The 27,392-nt window shown below is 49.8% G+C and overlaps 2 protein-coding genes across 6 annotated transcripts in view; both read left to right on the plus strand.

Moving 5' to 3' along the window:
* Nucleotides 1-1,698: 1,698 nt before the first annotated feature.
* On the plus strand, nucleotides 1,699-6,686 carry ITPRIPL1 (ITPRIP like 1). Of its 2 annotated transcripts, none has more exons than XM_081264992.1 (2): nucleotides 1,699-1,826; nucleotides 2,851-6,686. In XM_081264992.1, exon 2 carries the CDS (start codon nucleotides 2,865-2,867, stop codon nucleotides 4,503-4,505), a length of 1,641 nt encoding a protein of 546 aa, XP_081121118.1. In that variant the 5' UTR covers nucleotides 1,699-1,826; nucleotides 2,851-2,864; the 3' UTR covers nucleotides 4,506-6,686. The 2 variants fall into 2 exon arrangements, with proteins under 2 accessions (XP_081121118.1, XP_081121117.1); XM_081264991.1 differs by lacking the exon at nucleotides 1,699-1,826 and adding an exon at nucleotides 1,998-2,109.
* NCAPH (non-SMC condensin I complex subunit H) overlaps nucleotides 1,798-27,392 on the plus strand; it is a 43,024-nt gene continuing 17,429 nt past the window's right edge. The window contains exons 1-10 of one of the 4 annotated variants that reach the window (XM_081264988.1): nucleotides 1,798-1,826; nucleotides 1,998-2,109; nucleotides 16,955-17,174; nucleotides 17,317-17,407; nucleotides 18,333-18,425; nucleotides 18,950-19,088; nucleotides 19,931-20,055; nucleotides 22,262-22,451; nucleotides 23,701-23,792; nucleotides 24,578-24,783. In XM_081264988.1, the coding sequence (XP_081121114.1) occupies nucleotides 17,008-17,174; nucleotides 17,317-17,407; nucleotides 18,333-18,425; nucleotides 18,950-19,088; nucleotides 19,931-20,055; nucleotides 22,262-22,451; nucleotides 23,701-23,792; nucleotides 24,578-24,783 (1,103 nt within the window). In that variant the 5' untranslated portion in view covers nucleotides 1,798-1,826; nucleotides 1,998-2,109; nucleotides 16,955-17,007. Of the gene's footprint in view, nucleotides 1,827-1,997; nucleotides 2,110-10,104; nucleotides 10,348-13,635; nucleotides 13,654-16,936; nucleotides 17,175-17,316; nucleotides 17,408-18,332; nucleotides 18,426-18,949; nucleotides 19,089-19,930; nucleotides 20,056-22,261; nucleotides 22,452-23,700; nucleotides 23,793-24,577; nucleotides 24,784-27,392 lie in introns of those variants that run through there. The other 3 variants (XM_081264989.1, XM_081264987.1, XM_081264990.1) reach the window with 3 other exon arrangements.

Here is a 27,392-nt window from a genome sequence, read left to right on the forward strand (position 1 = left end):
TTCTGGAAATTCTATCCAAGTTGTGTGGAGGTTCCCTCTGCATTGCCCGGGATAACGAGACTTGGAACTTGACCTGTCTTTCAGCTGATTGGTTTCAGTTAGTATATAGTGGTCATCATTTCCTTTGCTCCTCAGACAGCTGACAAAGGACAGGAAGACTGAGGGCTTTTTCTGATACTCTGCAAATCCATTTAAGGAAATTCATCATGGATCCCCCACCACACACACCCCTTTACTGGGTTTGCAAATCCAGGGCCTTGAGTATGCTGGGCAAGTGTTCTGTCACTACACAAGTCCCCAGCCCTGTTGCCCATGGGGGTTTCTTTTTTTTTCTTTCTGTATGTAGGTATGTTTTTATGTATATATTTGTTTTTGGTACCAGGGATTGAACCCAAGGGCATTTAACCACTGAGCCACATCCTCCATCTTTAAAAAAAATTTTTCTTTAGTTGTGGATGGACACAGTACTTTCATTTTTATGTGGTGCTGAGGGTGGAACCTGGTGCCTTACTACTGCCAGGAAAGGGCTGTACCCCTAAGCCACAACCCCAGCCCCCACCCCTGCCTTTTTTGAGACATTCTCCTGCTTCAGCCTCCTGATCCATTGTGATTACAGGTGTGGGCCACCTGGAGCAGCCTGTTGGCATTTCTTAATGAGTGATACAGCGTGTCCAAGCCTCCATACTTTATTACATTCTTTTATATAATTGTGTCATCAGCAGAGCTGCCCCTAGGTTTAGGATTCTTTTTTCCTCTCTAGTGCTGGAGATTGAACCCAGGGCCTCACACATGCTAGGTAAATCCTCTGCAATTGAGCTACATCCCCGGTCCTTTTCATTTTTATTTTTTTTCCTTATTTTATTCGTGCATTATAGTTATACATGATGGTGTAATTTGTACTACCTACTGTTACATGCCTTCTCTCTCTCTCTCTCTCTCTCTCTCTCTCTCTCTCTCTCTCTCTCTTTCCTCCCCCAAGAGAGTATCTCGCTATGTTGCTGGCCTCAAACTTGTGATCCTCCTGCCTCAGCCTTCCAAGTATCTGGGATTACAGACGTGGGCCACTGCCCTGGCTTGGTTTAGGCTTCCTCCTCCAAGATGGCTAGAGTGGCAAGCTTCAAAGTGCCTCTCATGAAAGGACCAGACCAGGGCTCTCTAGTCCTTCCTTGAGAGTCACTTTGAAAGAGAAAGGGGCTGGGGAAAGACACCTGCGCCTGGCGTGGGCTGGGAGTTGAAAACACCATCTCGCGTCCTACTTTACTCAGAGCCTGGCCGGAGTGAGAATGGCTTTCCCGTCAATCCGCAGCTTCGCCACCACCATCCTCACCCCTAACTCCCAGCGAGTTTCACTCCACGAACTGAGCAGAGTGAGTCTGACTGCGGACCCTCCAGTGCCCGCTGGCCACCTAGAGAGGCCAAGCGGCAGCGGGCGGCGCTGCAGCCCCTCTGCGGTCCCCCAGCTGTTCCCCAGCCCCCGGAGCCGGCCGACTGAGCTCGTGCGCCGGCGGAGATCCCCAGGCGCGGGCGCGGGCCTGGGCGGGGAGCAGCTCGCAGGGCTGGGCGGGGCGGAGCCGGCGGCGGGAGCGGCTGCGGCGGGCCGGCGCCCTCGGAGCCCGCTCGGCAGGGCTGGGGTGGCCCGCGCCCGCCGTGCGCAGACTCGCGGACGCTCGGACAGGCATGGTCAGTGCGCCGGGAGCGGGGAGCGGGACCTCTCCGGCATGTGGTCCGGGAGGTGAATCGGGAGCCCACACCCCGCCAGGAAGAAGGCAGGGGCGGTGGAGGCGCCCTGTCTCTTTAAGACCGTGTTCCTGCTGACACCGACGACGGTGAGCAACCTGGCCCCAAGTCCCGGCTGAAACCCAGGGAAGGGATGGGTCCTCGGTCTAGTTCCGAGAGGTCGATCATACAATTCTCTGGGCGTGGATTTGGAGAAGTCATCAATGGTCGGAGGGCTCCACTTTGGGTCAGAGCCCCCAGATAACCTGTAAGTTTTTCAGGGCTCCTGGAGAGGGTGGTGAGAAAAGCGAGGCCAAGTGCCCAAGGGAAGAGGGCCCCGCACCAGGCTTCGGCGTCCTAGGCACCTGGGAGGCACAGATCTTCATGAATCTGGTAAGTCCCTTAGCTCTTGGGCTTGGGTGTTGGGTGGGAAGGCAGGGGAACCTACCCGGGCTGGCTGTCAGGGCCTTGAGCCTGTTTCCTGGACTGAGCAGTGGAGCTGCACTGATGGGGCATCTGGCAGCCCCTCTGGGGACCTCAGAGGGCACAGCAGCAAAGAGCTGGTAGCATTGTGCCTCCAGGTGCCCAGTGGGTCAGAGGGTGAGGCTGAGTGGTCCGATGATACAGGGTAAGCAGCATGAGCATTGTGAAGTCACAGAGGAAGTGGGATGCTACAGCTGGGGCCTCAGGCTGTAGGAGGAAAGGTGTGGCCAGGCCGACTTAGGGCCCTCTGTCTGTGGAAGGGAGCCTCTAGGATCAGCAGGGCATCTCTGGTGCCCAAGGTGGACTGATGAATAGTTGGGTGAGGCCACCCCACCACAAGGGTCCCCCTCCCCATCCTACATTGGAATGAAACAGTCCCTTGTCTGCCCACCGGAAGCCTAAATACCACCCACATCATGTGGAAGGAAAGCAGCAGAGAGACTGAATGGCACATCCTGCTGTCCCCCTTTCTCCCAAACCTCTTCCCAGGCAGACCACCCTTGCTCTGTCCAAGCCTGGCTCTGTGAGCTTTCTGTTCCTCCTGAGTAGTTGACTTCCAGGATTTGGGGTTACCAGGGCTCTGGGGAGCATGCGCTGGAGAGAGATGCCTCTGGAAGATCATCACTGACTCCCATCCTCCCACTTCTCCAGATGCAGAAGCCTCCATGGCTGTGATAAGCCTGCTGTTCTTGGCAGTGATGTATATTGTACACCACCCCCTGATGGTCAGTGACCGGATGGACCTGGACACACTTGCCAGGAGTCGGCAGATGGAAAAGCGAATGAGCGAGGAGATGCGGCAGTTAGAGACAGAGTTTGAAGACAGAAAGCGAGCGGCCGAGCAGAAGCAGAGGGCAGAGAGCTTTTGGAGAGGAGATACGTCCAGTGATCAGTTAGTGCTGGGGAAGAAAACTGCGGGGTGGCCATTCCAGGCCAATGGCCAGGAGGGTCCTTGGGGCTGGCTGCTGGGGAACCTGTGGAATGCTGGCCTCTTTTGCCTTTTTCTCATCTTTGAGTTCCTGCGACAGAACATGCAGCATGAACCGGCCTTTGAGTCCAGCAGCGATGAGGAGGAGGAAGTGCGTGTTGTGCCTGTCACTTCTTACAACTGGCTCACCGACTTCCCCTCCCAGGATACCCTGGAATCCTTTTACAAACACTATATCCAAAATGCTATCCGGGACCTGCCATCCACCTGCGAGTTCGTGGAGAGCTTTGTGGATGATCTCATTGAGGCCTGTCGGGCACTCAGCCGCCGGGAGGCTCACCCACAGTTGGAGGACTGCCTGGGCATTGGGGCTGCCTTCGAGAAGTGGGGAACCCTCCATGAAACCCAGAAATTTGATATACTTGTGCCCATCGTTCCCCCAGAGGGTACCATGTTTGTCCTGGAGATGAGGGATCCGGCGCTTGGCCGTCGCTGTGGCTGTGTATTGGTGGAGTCTGAATGTGTGTGCAAGCGTGAGAAGCTCCTGGGGGATGTGCTGTGCCTTGTCCACCACCACAAGGATCACTCAGTGGCCTTGGGAAAGTGTAGCAGTTCCATTAAGGCAACTCTCTGCACTGGCAGGCACCTGGATGTGTGCAAGACTGTGCAGTGGTTCCGGAACATGGTGGGCAATGCCTGGGCCCTGGTGGCCCATAAGTATGACTTTAAACTCAGTCTGCCATTGTCTACCACCTCCTGTAAGATCAGGCTGGATTACCGCTCAGGCCGCTTTCTGTCAATCAGCTTGATCTTGGGGGTGCAGCGGGAAGATACCTTGGTCTACCTGGTGAGTCAAGCCTCTGAGCAGGAGCAGCTCACCAGTGTGGACTGGCCAGAGTCCTTTGCAGCCTGTGAGCACTTGTTCTTGAAGCTGGTAGGGCGCTTTGCCCCTGAGAACACCTGTCACCTCAAGTGCCTACAGATTATTTTGAGTCTCCAGGACCACCAGAGCTTGCCCCCTGGGGCATCCCACCCCATCCTAACCCCCTACCACTTCAAAACGGCACTCATGCACCTGTTGCTGCGGCTGCCCCTGACAGACTGGCAGCAGAGCATGCTTTCTCAGAGGCTGCAGGACCTCCTCTGGTTCTTGGGCCGTGGCCTCCAGCAAAGGTCCCTCAATCATTTCCTCATTGGTAATAACTTCCTGCCCCTGACCATCCCCATCCCGAAAACATTTCGGAATGCTGAGCCTGTCAATCTCTTCCAGCACCTGGTGCTTAACCCCATGGCTCACAAGCAGGCGGTGGAAGAGTTCCACAACCTTCTGACCCAGGTGAAAACGCTGCCCTGTGCCCCTTTGGCTGGGGCACCTTAATGTAAAGGCCATTAAAAAAAAAAAACACAAAAATGGAAGAAGGTATTTCTAATTCCTCAGGCTGCTAAAGAGTTTATCTTTTCACATATATCACTGGTGTATATGTATGTGACCTTCACCTTGCCAGTGGGGGCTGTGGATAGAGTAAGGCACCCTCCGAGAAGTGCCTGAGTCCCTGAGGATAGATGCAGCCTGCAGGGTCTAATCTAGGGGGGGCTGAGGTCTTTTCCTGACTTAGCTTTCATCATGACCCAAAGAAGGTCCAGGGAACTGGATGTTACAGGAGGATCTTGTAGCTAAGGAGCTGAGATCCTGTGAAGTTGTGTTTCTGTATCAACACTGGAAGCAAAAGAGAACCAGAGAATACCTCCATCCCAGCCTCCTCTTTTTGTGAATGGTTCCCACACGTTGCTTGTGAACTGGGTCCCTGTTGAACTATTAGCTGGATTTCCCTCCCAGGGTATTCCACCTTATCCCAAATACTGTGATGGCAGCTTCTCATACTTTGCGATCTGATTTTTCAGACCTTTGCTGTGTTGAAAATATAATCAAAATGTTTTTTCCATTTTCTTAATTAACCCTGTTTTCATGACATTATAGTTTGTTTTATGAACTGAGAGAAACTCCAGTACTGCCCAAATCATTTTAGCATTGACTCACAAATATTCAGTTAATGGTGACTTGTCCCATAACTGAGATAATGTATTTCCTATATTTAATTAAAGTGCCAACATTTTATGACCTTGAAAGCAACATTTTAAAACCCCTCAGGGACATTCTAAAGGCTGAGGGCACTCTTTCTGTAATTATCAATTACTTTGTTTCTGAGGAAAAGCCACTTGTGTGTTATATGGAAAGGTCTAGCTACCATGTGTAGCTGGAATTTTCTGGTCATGCCTTTGTGTTTTCATCAAAGATGACAAAGGGATTACTTGAAGTATGTTTGTGGTTTTGAAAAGGGGGATATCACAATCCAGGCCCACTGCCAGGACTGGACAGGAAGGGACTGTGAAGCCGTTCAACTCCAACAGAATCCTGATTCTAAGAGATATTGTTTCAAAACCTTGAGCACCCTGAGGAGGGGCGTTAAGAAGTAGTGGTGGGTGTGGTTGTTTTGGAAAAGTTAAGCTGTTCCTACCCAGCCAGGGAAGATCTGTTAGTTCTGAATCAATAAGGAGGCTATTTTCTGTATAAACTGAAATCTGCAATAATACATTCAGCAGATCAGCATTCTTACATGTCTGTTCCCAAGAAGTTCATGTTACTGACAGCTCCATCATACATCCTGGTATTTCTCAATGTACCTTAAACCAGTCTGCCCTGTGGTTTCCCAGTGGCATGGCTAGTAGCCAGGAAAGAGTAACTCAAATGGTAAGGAACATCTAGGTTATTAATTTTCATGGTGCCCAAACCAAAATATCAATGACATTAAAAGATCTTAGTGGCTACAAACAATGTAAGCACTAGAAGTCTACCCAGGTAGAAAGAAGGTGCGATCTTTAGGTCTACATGGCTGTTTCTAGTCTAACAGGAGACAAGAAAATATGAATTTATGAGTGGGCAGGCAATTACAAAGGGATCAGTCAGCAAAACTTGGGTGGGGCAGAAGGTACAAGATAGAGTACATGAAACAAAAAAAACAAAAACAAGTAGTAATGAAAAGAACAGACCCGTAGTGCTCTGGGAATACTTTCACAATTAAAGGGGAAACCTCTGCAGATAGTTAGGAAGCTAAGCTTTATTCTGAAACAAAACCTGGTGAGCCCCAGGATACAACAGCATTTCTAGTTAATGGGACTGCTTGGCCCTGACCTAGTGGTCCGGGCACTGTTCTGCTTTACATCTGGTAATTCATTTAATCCTCACATTAGGACCCCACTAAGCAGGTCTTTTATCCCCTCTATTTTACATATGAGGAAACCGAGGCATGCAACTTTTCCAAGGTCACATAGCTCAGGAGGTGGCAGAGTCTTGAAAGTACCTGTCCTTGCAAGCTTTCAGTGGTTTTGGAATGAAACAAGGTTTAGGGGTTAAAGTGATTTGAAAAGAAAAAAAAAGTGCCATGTTAACTTTAAGATAAAGAGAGTTATAGTTCTGTTTGGAAATTCTAGAAGACAGAAATTGTTGATTCTTAGTCCAGTCTTAGGAGGTCAGGAGTTTCATATGGCATACAAAAATTAAAGGCATTTGCATAGAGGCCAAAATGAATGCTAAGCCATTTCTACTATATGTATGTTCCAGTGCTTGATGGTTTAAATCAGGAACTACATTGTGATATAAGTCAGCTACAGGATGGAAAGGCAGCACAAACTTCTTTTTAGTATGGGGGGATTGAACTCAGGGGCCCTCTACCCTGAGTTACATCACTAGACCTTTTTACTTTTTTTAATATTTTTTAGGTGTAGATGGACATGCCTTTATTTTTATGTGGTGCCGAGGATCAAACCCTGGTCTAGCCCGTGCTAGGCAAGAGCTCTACCGCTGAGCCACAATCTCAGCCCGACCTTTTTACTCTTTGAGACAGGGTCTCAGTAAATTGCTGAGGCTGGCCTCAAACTTATGCTCCTCTTGCCTCAGCCTCCCCAGTAGCTGGATTACAGGTCTGTGCCACAGGGCCCAGCTGGTTAGAGCAAATTTGAAGCCAAAAGGTAGCTTGTTCAGGTAGCCAGTTGATACTCCACTGTTCTTCACCTAAACTTAGGCTGCTGTCCATGTATTTGGGGGAATCCCAGAGAGGAGCACAATGTGGGAGAGGGCTGGCGCCAGCATCGCTTTTCTGGCAGCTTGCGAGTGGGGGGAGGGGCCTGCCACTTTTATACAGAGGAACTGAGCTTTGCATACTGCTGATAAATCTTGCAATCTTTTGGCACCTTCAATAGCCCTAACTCCAAAACAAAGACAGCATTCAGAGCAGGAAGAAAGACCTGCTTGCATGGGGTGTGTCTGCCCCACAGAGACCTGGGATGAAGCTGGCTCTGCCCCCTGCACCCAGCCCCAAGCAGTCAGCTTCGGAGGCTCCATTATCACCAAGAACAGCCTCAGCCTCACCTAGTGGGCTACCAAGAGCCTGCTCTCCAGAACTCTAAGCTAGTTCCACAGTGCCACCTATCACCCTCCCAGCCCCGCATCCTGAAGATTACAACTATTTCCTCAAGTGTGCTCAGCAGAGAGAACCAGTTAAGCAAAGGAGATAACAGGGACCCTAGTACATACTGAGCCCACATGCTCACAGAGTTGACTCTATTACCTAATTCTTCATAGTATCCAGTGAAGGGGGATCATCCCCATTTTATAGACTGGGAAGAAATGGTGTCCAGAGAGGTTCACATGCCCAACCCAGGATGGCACTCCATGCCCAGGGGGTAAACCCAGGGCCTCAATCCAGGATTTAAACTTGTCCCACTAGGTTCATTCAATACCCATTTAAATACTTGCTGGGTTAGGTTAGCATCAAGCCCTGGGAAAACAATGGTGAACAAAGACTGATTTGTCCCCATGGAGTTGACAGTCTGGAGGGGACAGACAAGAAAGTCACCCAGCACATGGAAACTGCAATGTGGACTATTCTCTTTTTTTTTAATAGAGAGTGAGAGAGGAGAGAGAGAGAATTTTTTTTAAAGTATTTATTTATTTTAGTTTTTCGGCGGACACAACATCTTTGTTTGTATGTGGTGCTGAGGATCGAACCCGGGTTGCACGCATGCAAGGCGAGCGCGCTACCAATTGAGCCACATCCCAGCCCCAAGAGAATTTTTTTTTTAATATTCATTTTTTAGTTCTCGGCGGACACAACATCTTTGTTGGTATGTGGTGCTGAGGATCGAACCCGGGCTGCACGCATGCCAGGCAAGTGCGCTACCGCTTGAGCCACATCCCCAGCCCTGGACTATTCTCTTGAAGCCTCCAGTAAGGAGATTTGAGTATTAGGGAAGGCCTCCATGAGAAAGTGACAGGAGCTGAAACCTAACAGCTAACTGGGTGAAGGTGAGAATGAGGTTGTTAAAGGAGGAGAATGCACATAGGGAGGCCCGAAGTGAGGGGGGCATGGGGAGGGCAAGTCTGAAAGAAGGCCCAGTTGGCTGGAGGGTAGGGACCAAGGAAGGCAAGGTTCAAGATGGGGCTGGGAGGCCACGGGGGCCAGACCCTGCAGGGCCTGGAGGCCCCTGCAGAAGTTCCCAGGACAATGGACCCTTTCAAAGGTTTTAGACTTCTGGAAGTGGTGGGGAATAAGTGGGAGTGACAGATCAGATTTATACTTGGCAAACACCACTCTGGGCCCAATGAGGAGGCCAGACAGAGTAGGGCAGCAAGAAGGTCATGTGGATGAAAAGGAGAAAGGCCAATACTGAAAGAGATTTTTAGGAGATGAAAGCTGGATAATGGATTGTGTGGAAAGTGGGCAACATCCAGGATGACTCTTGGGTGCTGACTCTGGCATCCACAAGGTGAAGAACACTGTCAACTTTTCTTTGCTTATCTCACACTGCCTAAATTTGAAAGTGGTCACTGGCATACAAAAACCAAATAGCTTTAAAAGTGACTTTTGACAAAGTGCAGTGTTTTTTGTTGTCAAAAGGATTGAGAGGCAAGATGGCATTTAGTGGGCAAATGGTGTCAGGGATGCTCAACAGTTCTACAATGAAGGTAAGGGGTGCCCGCATCAAGAATTGTTGCACTCTGAATGCCACTAGCAGCCTTGAGGAGAAACATACTAAAAGACACCATATGTGTGATTCATAAGAAATTATAGGTTAGGTGTCCAGGTATAATCCAGGGACTGAGGTTGAGGCAGGAGGATGGCAAGTTCAAGCCCAGGTCAGCAACTTGGTAAAGCCTTGTGACAGGGGATGTAGCTTAGTGGTAAAGCGCTCTTGGGTTCAATCTCCAGCACATTTCTCTCCTTGTTCCCCAAGAAAAGTTATAGGGTGTTCTATGGATATTTGAGGGAATTGTCCCATCTTTCCTCCTATAATACCATTCTTGGGGTTCAATGAAGCTCAATGGACACGTAGCATTTTATACTAAGCTCTGTTAACTTTTCCAACTTTTTTTTCTTTCCCCGTTGCTGGGGATTGAACCCAGGGCCTTGATGCTAATTAAGCACAAGCTCTACCACTGAGCTACACTCCAGCTCTCCAACCTTTTTGTAGGGGGGGTGGAGTAGAAGATGGTTTCCAGGAATTTTTTTCTTTTAAAATATTTTTTAGTTGTAGACGATACGATACCTTTTTATTTTTTTTATTTATTTTTATGGGGTGCTGGGGATCGCACCCAGTGTGCCTCCTCACACGTGCTAGGAAAGCGCTCCACCACTGAGCCACAACCCCAGCCCTCCAGGAAGATTTAATCTGAATTAAAACGACGGCCTTCATTTTCTACACACACATTTTGCCTCCGTCCTTTCCCTGCTTGGAAAGCGCCTCTTAGGGTCCCTCTCACTTCGGTCCCACAGCTGCTCTATCCCTTCTCTGCCTTTGCTGGTCTCACCACAGGTCTCCAAGGAGACAGTCATCTCCCTCCCCATTACAAAGCCCGTGTCCGCCCTGCTCGACGCTGGCTCCTCGGTGCCCAGTTCGAACTAGCGCTGGGGAGGAGAAGGTTCTCATACGGACCGCCTGACGTCCACTCACAGGGCGCTGGCCACGGGCTGCCAACTCAGGTGGCCGCGATCCCGTATAGCCCGCGGACACCCTTTTCCGTGACGGACCAAAGCGGTGTGCGCAGGCGCAGGCCCCGCCCATTAGTGACGTCACACGGCCGTTTGGGCGCTGGGCGTTTCAGCGCGCGCAATTTAAACCCAGTTCCGGAGACGCTGGAGGCGAGATGGGACCCCCAGGCCCAGGTGAGGCCTGGCGGACAAGGCCTGGCGGACAAGGCCCGGCGCGGAGCGGCGGTCCGGGTGGGCAGGCGGCGGGCGGTTCCGAGAGGGAGTGTGGACCCTCTCAGCCCGGTTCTCGGTCCGCGGGCTCCGGCAGAGGCGGGCGCGGGGTGGCAGGGAGGGGAAGGGAGGCCCGAGCGGGAGCGCTCGGCCAATCAGGACGCGAGTCGGCCGGCGTCGGGGGCGCGCGGGCCACCCAGCTGCTCGTTCCTAGGCTCCTGCACCACGCTCGGTGTGTTTCCGTTAAAAAGATTTCCTTGGATTAGAAATTAGTTTCATGGAAGCGTTGGGAAGCTCTTGCTTAGCGTTCATGCATTTGTTTTTGCATTCATTCAAAAGTATTGGTCGCTCCCTTTGCGCCAGGTGCTGGAATAAGGGACACAGCAGATAAGATCCCTGCCCTCTTGGATCTGTTTTCTAGTTTAGGAGACACACAATACGCTAAATAGTTAACAGATGAGGTTTAGTGCTGTGATCGAGACTAGAACAGTGTGGGGTTTCTGTAGATTAGGGAAATTTTGTTTTTGTTTTCTTCTACTTTGTGGTGCTGGGAATTGAACCTAGGACCTTATGGAAGCTAGGCAAGCAGGCAAGTACTATGCTACTGAGCTACATCCACAGCCCCTCAAGAAAGATTTTAAGTGTTCCAGGCAGAAGCATGTGCAAAATGAACAGGGAAGTTTGATCCTGGCTTTCACTAGCACCTAACTAAAACATTGTGATTAAGCTTAGTGAATGAGGTTGGACAGGTGGGCAGGTCCTGGAAGGTCTTTGTAAGAAGATTGGAAATAAATTAATATTTTGGACATAGTAAGTGTGACTTACCCCAGAGACACTGAAGTCAAAGAATCCATAGTCACTTGGATAAGGATTTGGCATTCAGAGGTGTGACTGATGGACTGAGAAATAAATCCATACACGTATCATCATCACCGTCTAGATCATAAAACCATATGGGCAGGTGAGATCACTAGGAGAACCTTGTAGAGAGTACACCCAGTACCAGCATTCAGAAACTGCACAGGAGAAGTGCTGGAAAAACTCAAAAGACAGTGGTATCATAGAAGCTAAGAGTGTTTAAAGAAAGAAAGGATCATCAGGTATTTCAAATGCTGCTCGGTCTCAAGAGCCATGAGGCCTGAGAAGTGCCACAGTGTTTGACAGCATGGGTGTTGCAGCTGACCATGGCAAGACTGTTTTCATGAAGTGGTAAGGATGGAGTCTGACCAGAGGGGTTGAAAACAGATGAGGATGTAAACACAGGAAGTATGTGCACTTGGTAACGATGCATTGAATGGATGGATACATGTTAGAGGCAAAGAGAAATCAGCGAAAGAAGATTAGGAGAATTAAAGCATATTTCTAATTTTCAAGTTTTCCTCTTTATTTCTGCTACGATCTCCTCTCCCAAGGTCCAGTTCCCTTCCTTACTCTGCAGTGCCCACATGTAAACAGTCACAAGAACTTTTTTTAAGTATTGGAGGTTGACCCCAGAGGCACTTAACCACTGAGCCACATCCCCAACCCCTTTAATTTTTAAATGGAAGACAGGGTCTCACTCAGTTGCTGAGGTTGGCTTTGAACTTGTAACACTCCTGCCTCAGTCCTCCTGCCTCAGTCTCCCAAGCCATTGGGATTATAGGCGTGCACCACTGCTCCCAGCTCATCACGAGTACTCTTGATTTTGTCCCTAAAAATGTTTCTTATCTCCTTTCTATTTTGACTTTTGTTTTGGACGCAGGTGATAGTTACATTAATTATACTCTCCAACTTGTGGGAAGCCATCAGGGGAGCATCTGAGATTCTTTTTTTTGTTGTTTTTTTAATATATATATATATTTTTAGTTGTTGATGGGCCTTTATTTTATTTATACATGGTGCTGAGAATCAAACCCAGGGCCTCACACATGCCAGGCAAGCACTCTACCACTGAGCCACTATCCCAGCCCAAGAGAATTTTTTTTTTCTTTGTGGTGCTGGGGATTGAACCCAGGGTCTTGTGCATGCTAGGAAAGCACTCTACCAACTGAGCCATATCCCCAGCCCGGGAGATTCTTGTATTTATTCCCTTTTATACCTACTCATCAATCCTATTCCCTCCTCGTCACATGGGCAGCTATTTCATGTTTATTGTATATCACTTTGGAATCATCAATTTTTAAAAATATTTTTAAAATATTTATTTTTCAGTTATAGGTGGATACAATATCTTTATTTTATTTTCATGTGGTGCTGAGGATCGAATCTAATGCCTCAACACATGCTAGAGGAGCACTTTACCTCTGAGCCACAACCCCAGCCCCGGAATCAGCAATTTTGAACCAGCTAAGATGGGTGTGTGTTGCTGGGGATGGAACCTTGGGCTTTTCACATGCTGGGCAAGTGTTCTACCCCTGAGCTACACTCCCTGCCTGCTCTGTGTTCTTAGTCTTATTTGGGGAGGTGAACAAGTACATTCTTGGAGCAATTGCTTGCTTAAAATTTCACCAACTAGTCAGTGATGAAGTGGGGATAAAGCAAGGCCTTCTGATTTTTAAATCTGGAAACTTCCCACCTAGAAACATCTTCTGAGTTCCTTCATCTTTCTCTCATCCAGGGGTCATAAGCCTGCCCTAATACAGTAGGTCACAGCCACTCACTACCATAGTCACACCCTAGATCTTGTCATTAACAATAACTTCGCCAGCCCATCACCTCAGTTTTAAGTACCTGACTTTTTTTTTTTTTTTTTTTTTGGCAGTACTGGGGGTTGAACTCAGGGACAGACTACCACTAAACTGCATTCCCAGCCCTTTTTTGTTTTGAGATCACCGTGGATCAGGGTGGCCTTGAATTTGGCAATCCTCCTGCATCAGCTCCCCAGGTAGCTGGGATTACAGGCATGCCACTGTGTGGTACTGGGGTTTCAAACCCAGGGCTTTGTGTATCCTAAACAAAGGCTCCACTGCTGAGCTATGCCCACAGAAAGTACCCCACTTCTCAAGTACCACCCTGTCTTTTTAGCCTATGTTCTTTTATGCCCCTGACTCTAACCGTCTTTTTATCAAGTGGCCCTGTGAGCTTCTGCTGTGTACCATCCCTCAGCTTTGCCACGCCATTGTTCCCCTCTTTACCTTGGTTACCTCCCTGTCAGTCCATATAATCGGCACCTTCCCCTTGCCTTCCTCCTGCTTCTGTACACTGCTCCACAAGGTCACTCTGCTGATTAATTCAAGCTCGGCCTATTCTGCGCACCTGAGGATGGCACCTGCCTCCACACACCGGGCAGTGGTAAGAGAACAGCAGGGCTGTGACCTGCTGAGTGGTCTCAGGGGGACCCTGAGCTGCCCAGCAGTCATGCTGTATTTCCTGGTTCATTCACTCTCCTACTCCTAGATGACTGACTACTCAGACCTTCCCTTCTCCTCAGATCTCCAGCACCCTCTTCCCGCCCTCCCCTTGGCTGCTAAATTTTTTGATTCTACTTGTCCCTATTGTACAGGGAAGATAAGGGCGATCAAGATAGAATGAGGCAGGTCCACCACTGCTCCTGCTCTCCTGCATGCTCCTGCTCCCCTGCATGCTTCTGTGTACCCTGCATGCTCCTGCTCCCTTGTATGCTTCTCGGTACCCTGCATGCTCCTGCTCCCCTGCATGCTCCAGTGTCCCCTGCATGCACCTGCTCTTCTGCATGCTCCTGCTCTCCTGCATGCTCCTGCATGTGTACCCTGCCATCCCTCCTATGATGGGGCTGGACTCGCTCTGCTCTTCACAAAGCCCACTCCTTTGTGTATTTGAGAATGTCGTTCAGTCATTTTTACCCTTCCTTTTGTGATATCCGTGTTGTAGGCGAGTAATGCCCCCAAGGTTTCCAGACCCTGTGAATGTGTTATCGTCCATGTCTGTGGAAAGGAACTTTGAAGATGTGATGAAGTTAGAGGTCTTGAAGTGAAAGGACCCTGGGTCATCTGGGTGGACCTAGTGTAATCACACTGTCCTTATAAGAGGAGGTAGAAGGGTCAGAGTCAGAGAAGATGTGATGATAGGAGCAAGGGATTGGAGTGATAAAAGGAAGGAACCAGGGACTGGGGTTGGGGCTCAGAGGTAGAGTGCTTGCCTAGCATGTGTGAGGCACTGGCTTTGATCCTCAGCACCACTTAAAAATAAAATATTGTGTCCACCTATAACTAAAAAATATTTTTTTAAAAGAAAGGGACCAGGAACCAAGGGATATAGGCAGATTCTAGAGGCTTCTTGAAAAATGTAAGAGAACAAATTCCTCATTAAAGCCTCCAGAAGGTGTGCCACCCTGCTAATACCTTGATTTTAGACTTCTGACCCCCAGACCTGAAGAATACGTGGGCTTTTTTTTTTTTTTTTTTGGTGCTAGGAATTGAACTCACTGCACTTGACCATTGAGCCACATCCCCAGCCCTATTTTGTATTTTTTATTTAGAGACAGGGTCTCACTTAGTTGCTTAGTGCCTCGCTATTGCTGAGGCTGGATTTGAACTTGGTATCCTCCTGCCTCAGCCTCCTGAGCTGCTGGGATTACAGGTGTGCACCACTGCGCCCGGCTATGTGTGGTGGTTTGTTTCAGTAGTGCTAGAAAACTGGTACTGTCTTTGCTTTATTCTTTCTACCTTGTTGAGTTTGGTGGTGGTTTTTCATGTTGAAATTGCTTTCTTGACCCCTTTACTAACCTCCCTCCCTCCTTTGTTTTCCAGTCCTGAAAATCTCATCTGTTGGCTGCCTCTGGTTCCTCTTCTCCTACCCTCTCCTCTATCCACCCTAGCTTCTTCCCTTTTCTCTAGGAAAACTGCTCATGTCAAGATCTCTAGCCAGGTATGATGGCGCATGCCTGTAATTCCAGTGGCTCAGGAGGCTGAGGCAGGAGGATCGCAAGTTCAAAGCCAGCCTCAGCAACTTAGCTAGGCCCTAAGCAACTTAGCAAGACCCTGTCTCAAAATTTAAAAAAAGCACTGCTTGGTTCAGTCCAGTGACCTCTAGGTTGCAGACACAGTGGTCATCTGAGTCCTCATTTAATCTGACCTGTCAGCCACAATCGACGTAGCTCATAGCTCCTTCCTCTCCTCGACCTCTTCTCGCCTGGCTTTAGAAGGCTCCCTCCTCCTGCTCTCCTCCCTCCTCGTAGTTGCCCCTTCCCCGTCTCTTGCTGTTTTTTTCTCAAGTCTGTCTTGGACGCTGCTCGTCTTTCTCTTCTCTTACTTCTTCAGTGAGCATCTGGTTTCATGGCTTTGAATACCCTGCGTGTGCTCAGGACTCCCAACTTCACATATCTAACTGGGGACTTTTCCCTGGACTCTGGGTTAGTTGTCCAGCGTCTGGCCAGTGGATGCCTCGTAAGCATGCCAGGCCTGGCGCCTCGGCCCCCCTCCCTGCCCTCAGTGTGCTTCTCCGTCTTCCCTCTCAGATCCTGGCAAGTCCGTTTCATTGGTTGTTCAGAACAACATTAGAATTAGCCTTGGGTCTTCATGCCCCACACTTAATCCGTCAGGAAGTCATGCTGGCCCTGTCTGGACACGCTGTCCAGTGTCGGGACACTGCTCAGCTCACTGCCACCTCTGGTTGTTGGCAGTTGCCTCCTAGCTGGCCTTCCTTCCTGCTGCCTGTTCTCACTCCCCGCTCAGTCTGTCCTCTGCATGGAGCCAGAATGCTCCCCTGGAAGCCCAGGTTAGGTCACTTTATTCTTCTCTACGTCCCATCCCTTTCCACTTCCTCCACATGGCCTGTGAGTAATTGTCCTTCCCTTGTCCTGACTGGTGCTCCTGCTCCCCAGCCCTGGAGGGTCTGCTCCTCGCTGCCCATGCGGTGCCACCTTTGTGTTTGCTGTTCCCTCTGCTTTCATGAGCTTCCCCTAAATATCTGCATGGTCTTGGCTCAGCTTATTCCTCAACCCCTGTTTTCCTTATGAACTGGAAGTTAGATCTGAAATTTGGTTAGATTTAGGTTCAACAACTTTGGCTGGAGTGTTTCCGGAAGATTCTCTGAATTTCATGTTGTACAGCATCAGGAGATGAATCAGCTTCAGGGTGTCAACGTGGTGACTGCTGATTGTTCACTGTAAAAGACTTCCTTTGCAGTTAGCAAGGGACCTGTGGGCCCTTCTTTGGAATGTTCTATTTGTTTTACTTATTTGTGACATCCTCTGTCCCCCATCAGAACTTGGAGGAGCTGGGATTGGAACCCAGCCTGACAGTAGCCTGTATTTCAGCCTTGCTAGGCCCCTGTGTCTCCCTGAAGTCCTGCCTGTAGGCTGATCAGAAGTAGCAGCTTTGTCTTATCCACCTGCACCGGGCTGTGGACACGCCTGGCAGCGCTCTGCCACCGTCCTGCGCCCAGTTCTGTCCCCTCTTTATTTGCTGTTCAGTACTTGGATTCACAATAGCTGCAGGGGATGTTTGTCCTCCCACCTCCAAGCCCCACCTCTGAGGTCTGGCATCACAGACTGGAGGCAGAGTTCTTGTTGGGGTGTGGGGTGGGCCTCTGCCCTGAGCCAGATCAAGTCCCCCCAGGCCCAGACAGACATTCGTTCCCTCACTGCCAACCACAGTGAACGGCTCTTCCTCAGAGACCCGTGGACACACCCACAGTACGTCCTCACCTTTGGAACGGGCATGCCCCATGCCTCTGCCCAGAAAGGCCCCGCTCAGTACTCCTGTCACCCCGGTCCTTGAAGACTTCCCTCAGAATGATGATGAAAAGGAGCGGCTGCAGCGGAGGCGCTCCCGGGTCCTGGACCTGCAGTTCAGTGCCGACTCGCCTCACCTGTTGGCCTCCCCCATCAGCAGGTGAGCAGTGCACATCTGAGTGGGCTCTCCTGGGAGGTCCTTGGCTTGTGGGTCCCAGCGTCTCATAACTTATGGGTTCTGGGTTGTGGGAACTCATGGTGTCATGAGTCCTTGCCAGAGTGTCTGGTTGTTTTCCCTTTAGGAGTGTTGATGCTTCCACTACAGTACCGAAATTCACAAACACACAGATCACAGAACATTACTCCACTTGTATCAAACTATCCACTGAGAACGTGAGTATTTTCTGGCTTATCATTGAACATTTTGCATTTTTTTTTTTGTACTGGGGATTGAACTCAGGGGCACTCGACCACTGAGCCACATCCCCAGCCCTATTTTGTATTTTATTTAGAGACAGGGTCTCACTGAGTTGCTTAGCACCTCACTTTTACTGAGGCTGGCTTTGAATTTGGCAATCCTCCTGCCTCAGCCTCCTGCACCACTGGGATTATAGGTGTGCCCCATTATGCTGGCGAGATTTTACATTTTGATCACAGCAGTCTAGCTCTCTTGATTGCATGGAGAATGCATGATAATTTTTTAAAAAAATATTTTTTAGTTGTAGTTGGACACAATACCTTTATTTTACTTATTTATTTTTTATGTGGTACTGAGGATTGCACCCTGTGCCCCGCACATACTAGGTGAATGCTCTGCCCCTGAGCCACAACACCAGCCCGTGATAATTCTTTTATTCTCCAGTGCTTTCCTAGTGCAGGCGTTTCTTGCTGTGGTTTTACTGTCTCCTGTGGGCCTTGGTGCTCTCTGGCAAGTGGCCTGCTGCTGCAGTTTCTCTGGAGAGGCAGCTTGGCCTAAGGGTGAACGGGGAGCCCCCAGAGCTAACAGTGTGTCCTGGGGCCCCCACCACCCATTGTTCAGTGGGAATGAGGATGGCACCTGCCTCAGCAGAGTCCATCTGAGCATGACCTTGCCCCTTGTGTATAGGAGGCCTCAGGACGCATGCGCTCTCACTCTTCAGGCCCCAGAGGAGGAGGGTGTGTGTGGGCTTGGTTGTGTCATCACGTGTTTGTATAGTTGAGATCCGTGGCAAGATGTGGGTTTTCCTGTATGGAAACTTAGCTTCCTATGTTCAGAGTAGGATTATTTATATAAGCTAGTCTATGAATAACAAATCTTCCTACAATTTTCTCTTTTCAGAAAATCACTACCAAGAATGCTTTTGGCTTGCACTTGATTGATTTTATGTCAGAAATCCTTAAACAGAAGGACACGGAACCAACCAACTTTAAAGTAAGAAGGACATATGCTTTTTCTCCTGTCTAGGTTAATGGTGGTTTTTTGTTTTTGATTTTTTTTTTTTTTTTTGCACCAGGGTTTGAACTCAGGGGCACTCAACCACTGAGCCACATCCCCAGCCCATTTTTATATTTAATTTAGAGACAAGATCTCCCTGAGTTGCTTAGTGCCTCGCTAAGTTGCTGAGGCTGGCTTTGAACTCATGATCCTCCTACCTCAGCCTCCTGAGCTTCTGGGATTACAGGTGTGCGCCACCACGCCTGTGGTGGTCATTTCTAATGCTTAACATAACACAGTGTTTGCAGATACACAAGAGCCTCCTGATTAGACATGATAGTGGTTACCTTACCTTCATTCCTCAACTGATGAAATTCAGAGAAGGCAGATGTGTTTAGTCCTATCAGTGTTGGGGGCATCTCTTGTCATTTTTTTTCCACAGGGCAAGTAAATATTTAATGAAACTGTTCAGAATGCTTTTCTCTGCTTCTTCATGAACGTAGCTCTGCTTATTTGGCTAGGTGGCTGCTGGCACCCTGGATGCCAGCACCAAGATCTATGCTGTGCGGGTGGATGCTGTCCATGCTGATGTGTACAGAGTCCTTGGGGGACTGGGCAAAGATGCACCTTCTCCGGAAGAAGTGGAGGGCCGTGGTGCAGGTGTGTGGGTTGGGATCTAGACTTAAGGTGCTTCTTTTAGGGTATACCAGGTAGTTATTTGAGTCACATTGGAATGAAGTTGCAAGAAATTGGTTACCTCATTTTATCGAAGACATGGACATTTCTAGAAGAATATATATGGACTTTCATGAGAAGATCACAAAAAAACGTAGATAGTACACCAACCAGGGATAATTACTTTATTCACTGGGAACTCTTCTTATTGCTGGTGTTTTTGGAATCATTTTTCTTTTTCTTTTTTTGGGAGGCAGGTACCAGGGATTGAACTGGGGGGCACTTGACACTGAGTCACATCTCCAGCCTTATTTTATATTTTACTTAGAGACAGAGTCTCACTGAGTTACTAAGCGCCTCACCATTGCTGAGGCTGGCTTTGAATTCTCAATCCTCCTGCCTCAGCCTCTCGAGCTGCTGGGATTACAGGTGTGCACCACCACACCCAGATCATTTCACTCTTTCTTATGGGCTTTTGGTGCTCCCCTTCCACTTGGCTGCTTTGGGCTGCAGTGGAGTTATTTTTCTTTGTAAAGGAGAAGGACCTTCTAAAAGCTTTTAGGTTTTCCTTAGGAAAGGTTAAGTAAATATCACCAGCTAGGAGCTTCTCATTGGGCGTCTTTGGAAGTTAACTTGTATTAGATGCCAGATACTTAAATCTGGTAATTCAGTTTTTCCATCAGCTACGGATTTAGATAAGTTGTTGCTTTGAGAGAATTTTATGTTTAAATATGAGCAATTGTTATGGTTTTGAAGAACTTGACTTCATTAGTTTGGCCACATGCTACAAAGCAGTTCTTGCGGTACAGTCTTCTTCCTTCTTTCAGATGAAAGTGCTACTGAAATAGGAACAACCAAAAAAGCTTCAAAGCCAAAGAAGAAGCATTCGTACAAGACCATTGAGCAGAACATAGACAACCTTAATGTCTCCGAAGCAGATCGAAAGTGTGAGGTAAGGAAGTGTCTGAGTGTGGTCTCTGACTCATTCAGTACCTCCGGCTGAGACTAGGTACGGCCCAGCCTCCCTTGCTGGTCTATGCTGGCTTAAGCCTCCAGGGAGTAAAATATTTAGCTGGCATCTCTGCATTATTGTCCCTTAGCTTTATAATGCATACTGAAGGTGGCAAGCTTCAGTAGTTCAGAATTACTGAGTAGAAAGAGGACTCTAACAAAAAACCGAATTTTACTTCTAAGTATGTGCAGTGGCATTGACGATAGCTAACATTTACTCTACACACCCTGGGTGCCGTATTCCTCCCTAGACCTGTCCTCACAACATCCACGTTCACTCTTAAAGAGGTGACTGAGGCACAGGGCTCTTCGGTAATGGGACTGAGAGGATACCTGTGGTGAGAGAGCTAGGCTTTGAAGCCAAGTGTCTCTAAATGGCCTTGCTGTTTAGCAAATCCTAAATAGTATGCTTAAAGAAATAGTTTTGGATGACATATTTGTGGTTGGAACCATTAATTTAAACAAATGGTGTTGCTCCAAAGAAATTGTTGTTGGAATGCTGCTGTTACCAGCGTTGTTCCAGGCCTGGGAGCATAGCCCAGCATGTGTGGCTCCCTGAGTTTGATCCCCAGCAAAACAAACAAAAACCTTTTTGTTTCAGCAACCATTTTTATTTTTGTTATCTTTGAACCTTTCTGGGAGTGTATCTATAAGAAAATTCTGAAACATCCAATTTCAGTTGTCCTCAAGAATGGTTACCAGTTTACTTTCCCACCAGCAGTGGCCTGGGCTGCTTCTTTCACTACCTTCACAGCGCTCATAAATGGTAGTTAATGTTATAAGACAGGGGAAAGGGCTGAGCTCTGGGCTACCCTGCTCTCAGGACTTCTGAGAGCGGAAGAAATACCCAGTAGGAGGACAATGGAAAGTGTGGTCTCCAAATGAGAAAGTGTTGCCCTTTGGGGAACGGCTCTGACCCAGCGGCAGCCTGAGCCCACTGGTGCGCTTGGAGGGGGGTCCTCCTGGAAGGGTTCTGTGGAGCCAGTCTCTGGGTTTGGAGGAGGGGCTGGGGCCCAGGACCCAGACCTCTGAGGAGGGCATTGCTGGCCCATGCTAGGAGCTCTGAGGGTACACAGTAGGCCCGCTCTCTGAGTCTGAGAGACGATTGGACTCAGCTGCTGCTGTGCGGAATAGCATTGCTGGCACATCAGGTGAACAGGGCTGTTCACGCCCCGCAGGCTTCCTCCTAACGCCCCCTGTTGGCTGAGCCTGACAGCTGCTGGCAAAGCCAAAATGTTCCAGCCCTGCATGAAAGAGGAGAAAAGGAAGGTCAGAGCTGAGAGGCTATAATCGCTTAGTAACTGTCCACAGGCCAGTGTCTTGTGAGCATTTGTGAAATGTTATCCATTGGGGAATTGAGGTGGAAGTGACACAGATTCGTGTTACTATTCTTTTAGTATTCTTTCAGGAAAACAAATGGGGGAGGCGAAGGAAGACACTGAGTACAGGTGGTGGTTTTGAAGAGTCTTGTGCAAACGGGAGCAGAATAAGGGGTGGCAAATTGAAGGAAAAGTAGAGTTAAGAGGTTTGTTTTTAAATGGTTGAGTTAGGTGGGTGCAGTGGCTCAGGAGGCTAAGGCAGAGGATAGCAAGTTCAAAGCTAGCCTCCGCAACTTAGTGAGGCCCTAAGCAGTTTAGCAAGATCCTCTCTCTAAATAAAAAATAAAAGAGGACTGGGGATGTGGCCCAGTGACTAAAGAACCCCTGGGTTCAATCTCCAAGAACAAAAAAAAAAGAAGAAGAAGAAGAAATATTTCTGTTCAGAGCAGCAGTAGAACCTTGTGACCAGCTCTGTCACAGGCTTTTTGAACTAACAGAATTTGTTGGGATACTATTCTTTCGCACTGGGCATTTTAGAAGTAGCTTTTGGGAGCGGTGGTGACTGGTAGTTACCTGTCCAGGTGTCCTGTGTATGAACAGGTGGACACATGTGCCTGTCACCACATGTGATCACCTGGAGCAGGTTACATTTAGCCCTCTGACTACACAGAGCCCTTTCTGGGCAACTGGGACTTTAGCTGATCAGTTAGGGAGCCGCTGTACACTTTGATCCCCGTGCACCCTCCTGCAGATGAGCAGGTCCCATGCTGAGTCCTGCTGCTTCTGGCTGCACAGCTGATGCTTGAGTGTCTGTGTTCTCCCATTCAGGTTGATCCCATGTTTCAGAAGACTGCAGCCTCATTCGACGAGTGCAGCACTGCAGGGGTGTTCCTCTCCTCCCTCCACTGCTGCGACTACAGGAGCGAGCTGCTCTTTCCTTCTGACATCCAGAGCCTCTCCACTGCAGAGCCTCTCGAGTTGCCAGATTTAGGCTGGGTAGAAATGACAGACCTCAAAGGTAAGTCTGAGTTGTGCTTTTCCCCAGGGCCTTCAGCCTTCTCAGGAGCTTCTCCACAGCAGTGCTGAGAGCACCCATGGCACTCTGATGTCACTTCCTTACGTTACTGTAAGGTGCCTCTGCAATGCCAAAATGGGTGTCCTTTAGGCCGTGCCTGGCGACCTACTCACTGTTCCCCTCCCAGCATGGAGTCTGAACAGTAGCCGTTGCCACTCTGCCCTGTGTGCCCGCACCTCAGGGGCCCACTGTTTGCAGCAAGCTCCCACGGTCACGGGCTCACCCTGGAGTGTGACAGAACGTGAGAAGGGGGCTTAACGAACGGGCACTCTGTCTAGCCAGAGAGGCCCCGTTCTTGTTTATTACCAGTCCAGGGGGTCCCAAGGAGAAGAGGGCATTGGAAATCGTTTCCAGATCCTGTGGCAGTCTAAGAACTGACCTGCCCTATTACACTGACTTGGCAAGTTTTAACGCCCTTCCCGCTCCCCCCATCCAGGGGTCTCCTGCAGACATAGTGGGGGAGCCGGCTGTGTGCAGGGCAGGCCTATGCTGGTTTCTATGGGTTGAATGTGGTCGGTCCTCCCTGTTTGGGAAGGGCTTTGCGGCTGGCTCCCCTGTGCTTGTTCTTTCTGTTCTTTGCCTACATTTGGACTAACAATCTCTTTTCCTCCTTTATACTCTCAGCTGGGGCTGTGGTGCTCTGGGGTAGGTCATCTGTAACTAGTTTAGCTTGGGACTAAAAATAAGCACCATTACATGATTGTTCATGTACTTGGTGTGTTTTAAGGGGAATGGTGGGACTGGGGTTGTGCTCAAAGGTAGCGTGCTTGCCTACCATGTGTGAGGTCCCGGGTTCGATCCTCAGCACCACATAAAAATAAAATTAAGATGTCCACCTATAATTAAAAAATCAGTATTTAAAAAAAAAAAAAAAAAAAGAGGAAGGGTGTTCAGTTTCCCAACTGAGCTCATTTCATAACCAGACATCTGTGCTTTGGGTTTCTCTTCAGCATTTGACTAACTCCTGGAAGGCAGCGTAGCCTGACCCTGGTCTGGGCATGCACCTGTGCACCTGCTTGCTCCATGGAGCGTGCACCCCCAGAGGCCAGCAGCCAGCCAGCACTGGCACTCCAGCTTCTGCTGGGCAGCAGTGAGGCGACCGCCTCATCCTGCTGTGCCACTCAGTGTCATTCCAAAGGGACTGAAGAATGTGCTTGACCCCCTCTAATCCTGATCTCGGTGTCCTCCCCAGCGCCTCTGCAGCAGTGTGTGGAAAATGGCCAGCTCTGCCCTTCCCTGGCTGGGTTCCAGTTCACAAAGTGGGACAGCGAGACACATAATGAGGTATGTTCAGCTGTGGGACTTCGAGGGCTCTGGGCGTGTCTCCAGCACTTGTGGTTTCAGTTAGATGGCCCAAGATTAGTTCTGCCCCGTGGGAACCAAAACTGTGGCATCATTTTTATTTAGCCAGGAGTACAGAAAATATTTCCTTTGGCACTTCTCTAGGGAAAAAAATTGGGGTGGGTCAGGGTGGGGCTGAGAACACCATGGGACCCTGCTGCAGCTGGGTGAATTCTGGGATCCACTACACTTTCCCTTGCTGCTCCCTGGAGTGGCCGCCCTGCCATTCATGAGTGAGCACTCTTTACTAGTTGTGCTCTTGAACGTGGTTGTTCTGTGGCCTCTGGGCTCTCAGGCAGCCGTCAACTCGAGGCATTTCCTGCTCTTTGGGGCTGAGTCCCTTGGCACGCAGTTTCCTGAGAAATGGTCATGTGTACAGCTTCCTCCGTGTATTTTTAGCACGGCTGCCTTTAGCCTACTTACTACAACTTCCAAAGTAAATGAACTCCAATGAAAACTGTTTTTCCAAACATGCAGCTGATGGTTGCAGATTCCTGTTTCATGTTTTACAAAATGTGCCCGCAGCAGTACGGCTTCATCCTGCTGCACAGGCTAAACTTCTTCAGTGTTTCTCTCCTGTGAGGACGCTGGCCCCAGGAAGTGGGGTGGGGGCATGCTGGGGAGAAGGCTGGAAATGAGTTTGGGGGTGGGATATCTCCTTTTCCAGGGGTGAATTTGGGTGGCCAGAGGAATGAGGGGAGCTTGAGAGCCCTCTTTTGTCCCTGCAGTCTGTGTCAGCCCTGGTAGACAAGTTCAAGAAGAATGACCAGGTATTTGATGTCAATGCTGAGATGGAGGAGAGTGGCTGCGGGGACTTCCTTGATGGGCCCCTGGAGGACAACTTTGATGCCAACGATGAGCCCGAGCACACCTCAGCTGGGGACCACGAGGAGCTCCGGAGCTGGAAGGAGCCCTGCCAAGTCCAGAGCTGCCAGTAAGGCTCTCAGGGTCCCAGACGTTCCCAGGCCACGGCCGCCCCTTCCTCCGGGTCTCCTGTGGGGCATCTGACCTCTTCCCTGATTGGCTGAGCTGGCGTGTCCGGCTGCACACATCAGCTGAGCCACAGAGCTGACTCAGGTCACATGTGGCATTGTGTGTTGGCTAAGCCACTTTGGTTACAAAATCGATGTCCAGGAGTTTGTAAGGATTGGAACGGGCATGCAGCGCTGGAGAGTGCCCCCTGGCTCTGGGAGCTACTGCCTTGTGTCTGTCATCACCACCTGCATTTTGGGAGCAGATGGGGCACTTCCTTTCTCGTTGCACCTAGGCCAGCTTTTGGCCATGTCACTGTGGATCAGTGACAGGTAGAAGCAGGTATATGTGTTGCTTATGGACAAAGGCACACAGAGGGGGCTGGGTAGTCACCTTCCAGGTAGGCGACTGGCTGGGCAAGGGAAGGACAGAATAAATACAGCAGTGCCCGTGTGGGGAGGGCAGAGGCGAGGAGGAGGGTTGTTGGTAATTTGGACTTGTGATTATCTGAGTAAGCATCCTAAGATAAGCCTGTCACGGCGGAGGGCTGTTGGAGGTCCCAGAAGAGCCTGGAGAGACCCCAGGATTAGTGGGAATGGTCCCTCTACGAATTCCTGTGCCTACAACCACAGCTTGCCAGCCTGGGGTTGGGGACAGCCAGGTGGAGTATTTGGATGACACCTCAGGATCCTTCGGTGTGATTCTCTCGGGGCAGGCATCCCGTTGGGAGCTCTGCTTGCCTGACTGAAGGGTGAGATTTTCCTTGAGTTTGGTTTGTCAGTCACAAATAGTTAGATTGATAATGTCTCTCAGAACCTGAGTAGAAGTCTGGGGGCTCAACATGTGGCACCTTGAGGCAGAACCACCATCTCCGTCTGTTAGCCTGCTCTTCTGACTTGTGGGGTTGACTTAGCTGAGGCTTGTGCTGTTCCTACCCTGTCTTCCCCAAAGTGAGAAGTGGTCCACAGGTCAGTGGGATGAGCTCTCAATGTCATTGTTATGTCAGAGAAAAGCTGTCTTGTTTTCTGAACAGTGAGGTGACATCTGAGGGCCTGAGGGTAATGGGGGCTGCCTGACTCCACTTGGTTTTGGAAGGTGTTTCCTGCTGTATTCGGAACAGCTCTGTTTCTCACATGGTGTCAACAGCACCGAACCTTAGACTGTCCTGCTGAGTGAATGGGGGCAGGAGGCTGTGGCTCTGGTCTGGGTATTTTCTGTCCTTCAGTCCCCTCCCCTCGGCATGAGGCTGGCCTTTCCCAGGAGCTCATCAGTGTTTGACTGGACTAAATCTGGGCCTGCCATGGAGAGCTGTGTCACGTGGCAACGTCATTGCCTTCTGGGGCTTTTTACTTCTTATCCATAAAATGAAGGGCTGGGACTGGGTGATAATAGTCATATTGGGCATGCCAGTGCCTCACCTGCGTTATTCACACCATTTATACGATAAATAAAATGAAGTCCTTCTCAGCCCTGTCACTAGGTCCTGCTCTGCCCATGTTACAGATGAGGACACAGACTCTGAGGCGACGTAATGGGGTGGAGCTGGTCACTAGCCGTGCATTTGTCCCATGCCTGCTGTACACAGTGAGCTCCGGGTGGCAGGCTCCACTGCAGACCACCTGACAGGGAATCACTGCATCAGACACCTCTCCAGGTGACTTGTGCACTCAGGGTTCTGCAGTGTGCCCGGAGGTCTTCAAGGGCCTCCAGCTTGAGTGGCAGGGGCGGGGCTGAATGGTAAACACCTTGTCAGGTGGGATGCCCGTGGGTGGCGTGGGTGGCAACAGCTGTGCCCGGAGTCAGAAGCACAGCTTTCTGCACAGCCTCTGCCGAGGACTCGCCTGTGAAAGCACTGGGTGCCTGTGAGCAGCTCGGTGACCCCTCCTTCTGCACGGTGGGGCTGCGAGCTCTCCAGCTGGCCCCTCTGGGGCAGTGTGCTTGTAGAATGTGCCGACAGTGGCGGCAGACCTAGCCGGTGCTGATCCAGAGCGCGCGTACTGTGTGTGGAAGAGTGAGGTGCAGCCAGGCTGGCCCCTGCGCTCCTTCCCAGTGGGAGGAGCCCTTCAGCCTGCTGCTGGTAGGACCAACCAGGGCTGCAGGGAAGGAGGCCCAGATGTTGGAGGAGGAGCCAGAAGAGAGTCTTCCTGGAGGGGTTGGAGAAGTTCAGAGGGGCAGGCCTTGAGAAATGGGCAGACCATGGGCTTGGTGGTCAGTTGCTTCAGGATGAGGCCGGGCAGCAGGGTGAAGGAATTGTTGAGTGAGTGAGCTCAGGGAGCCCTCGGGCCTCTGTGCAGCCTTGGTCCAGACTCTCTGGAAGGGAGCCAAGCTCCCCACAACCTTTGCCTGTAAATGTCCAACACCAAAACTAGCAGCAGAATGTCCAGGAGATGCTCCTGAAGCACTTTCTGCCTAGAGTTGATCACACAGCACATTCGTTACTTGATGGCATAAGCGAGGCAGCAGGTTTGTGCAGCACAAACTTATAACCAGACACACTAGACATGTAATTTTTTTAATTTAATTTTTTTTGGGGGGGTACTAGGGCCTGAACCCAGGGCACTTTACCATTGA

Source organism: Spermophilus citellus (genome assembly GCF_964194105.1).
Source record: "Spermophilus citellus genome assembly, chromosome: 13".
Taxonomy (NCBI): Eukaryota; Metazoa; Chordata; class Mammalia; order Rodentia; family Sciuridae; genus Spermophilus; species Spermophilus citellus.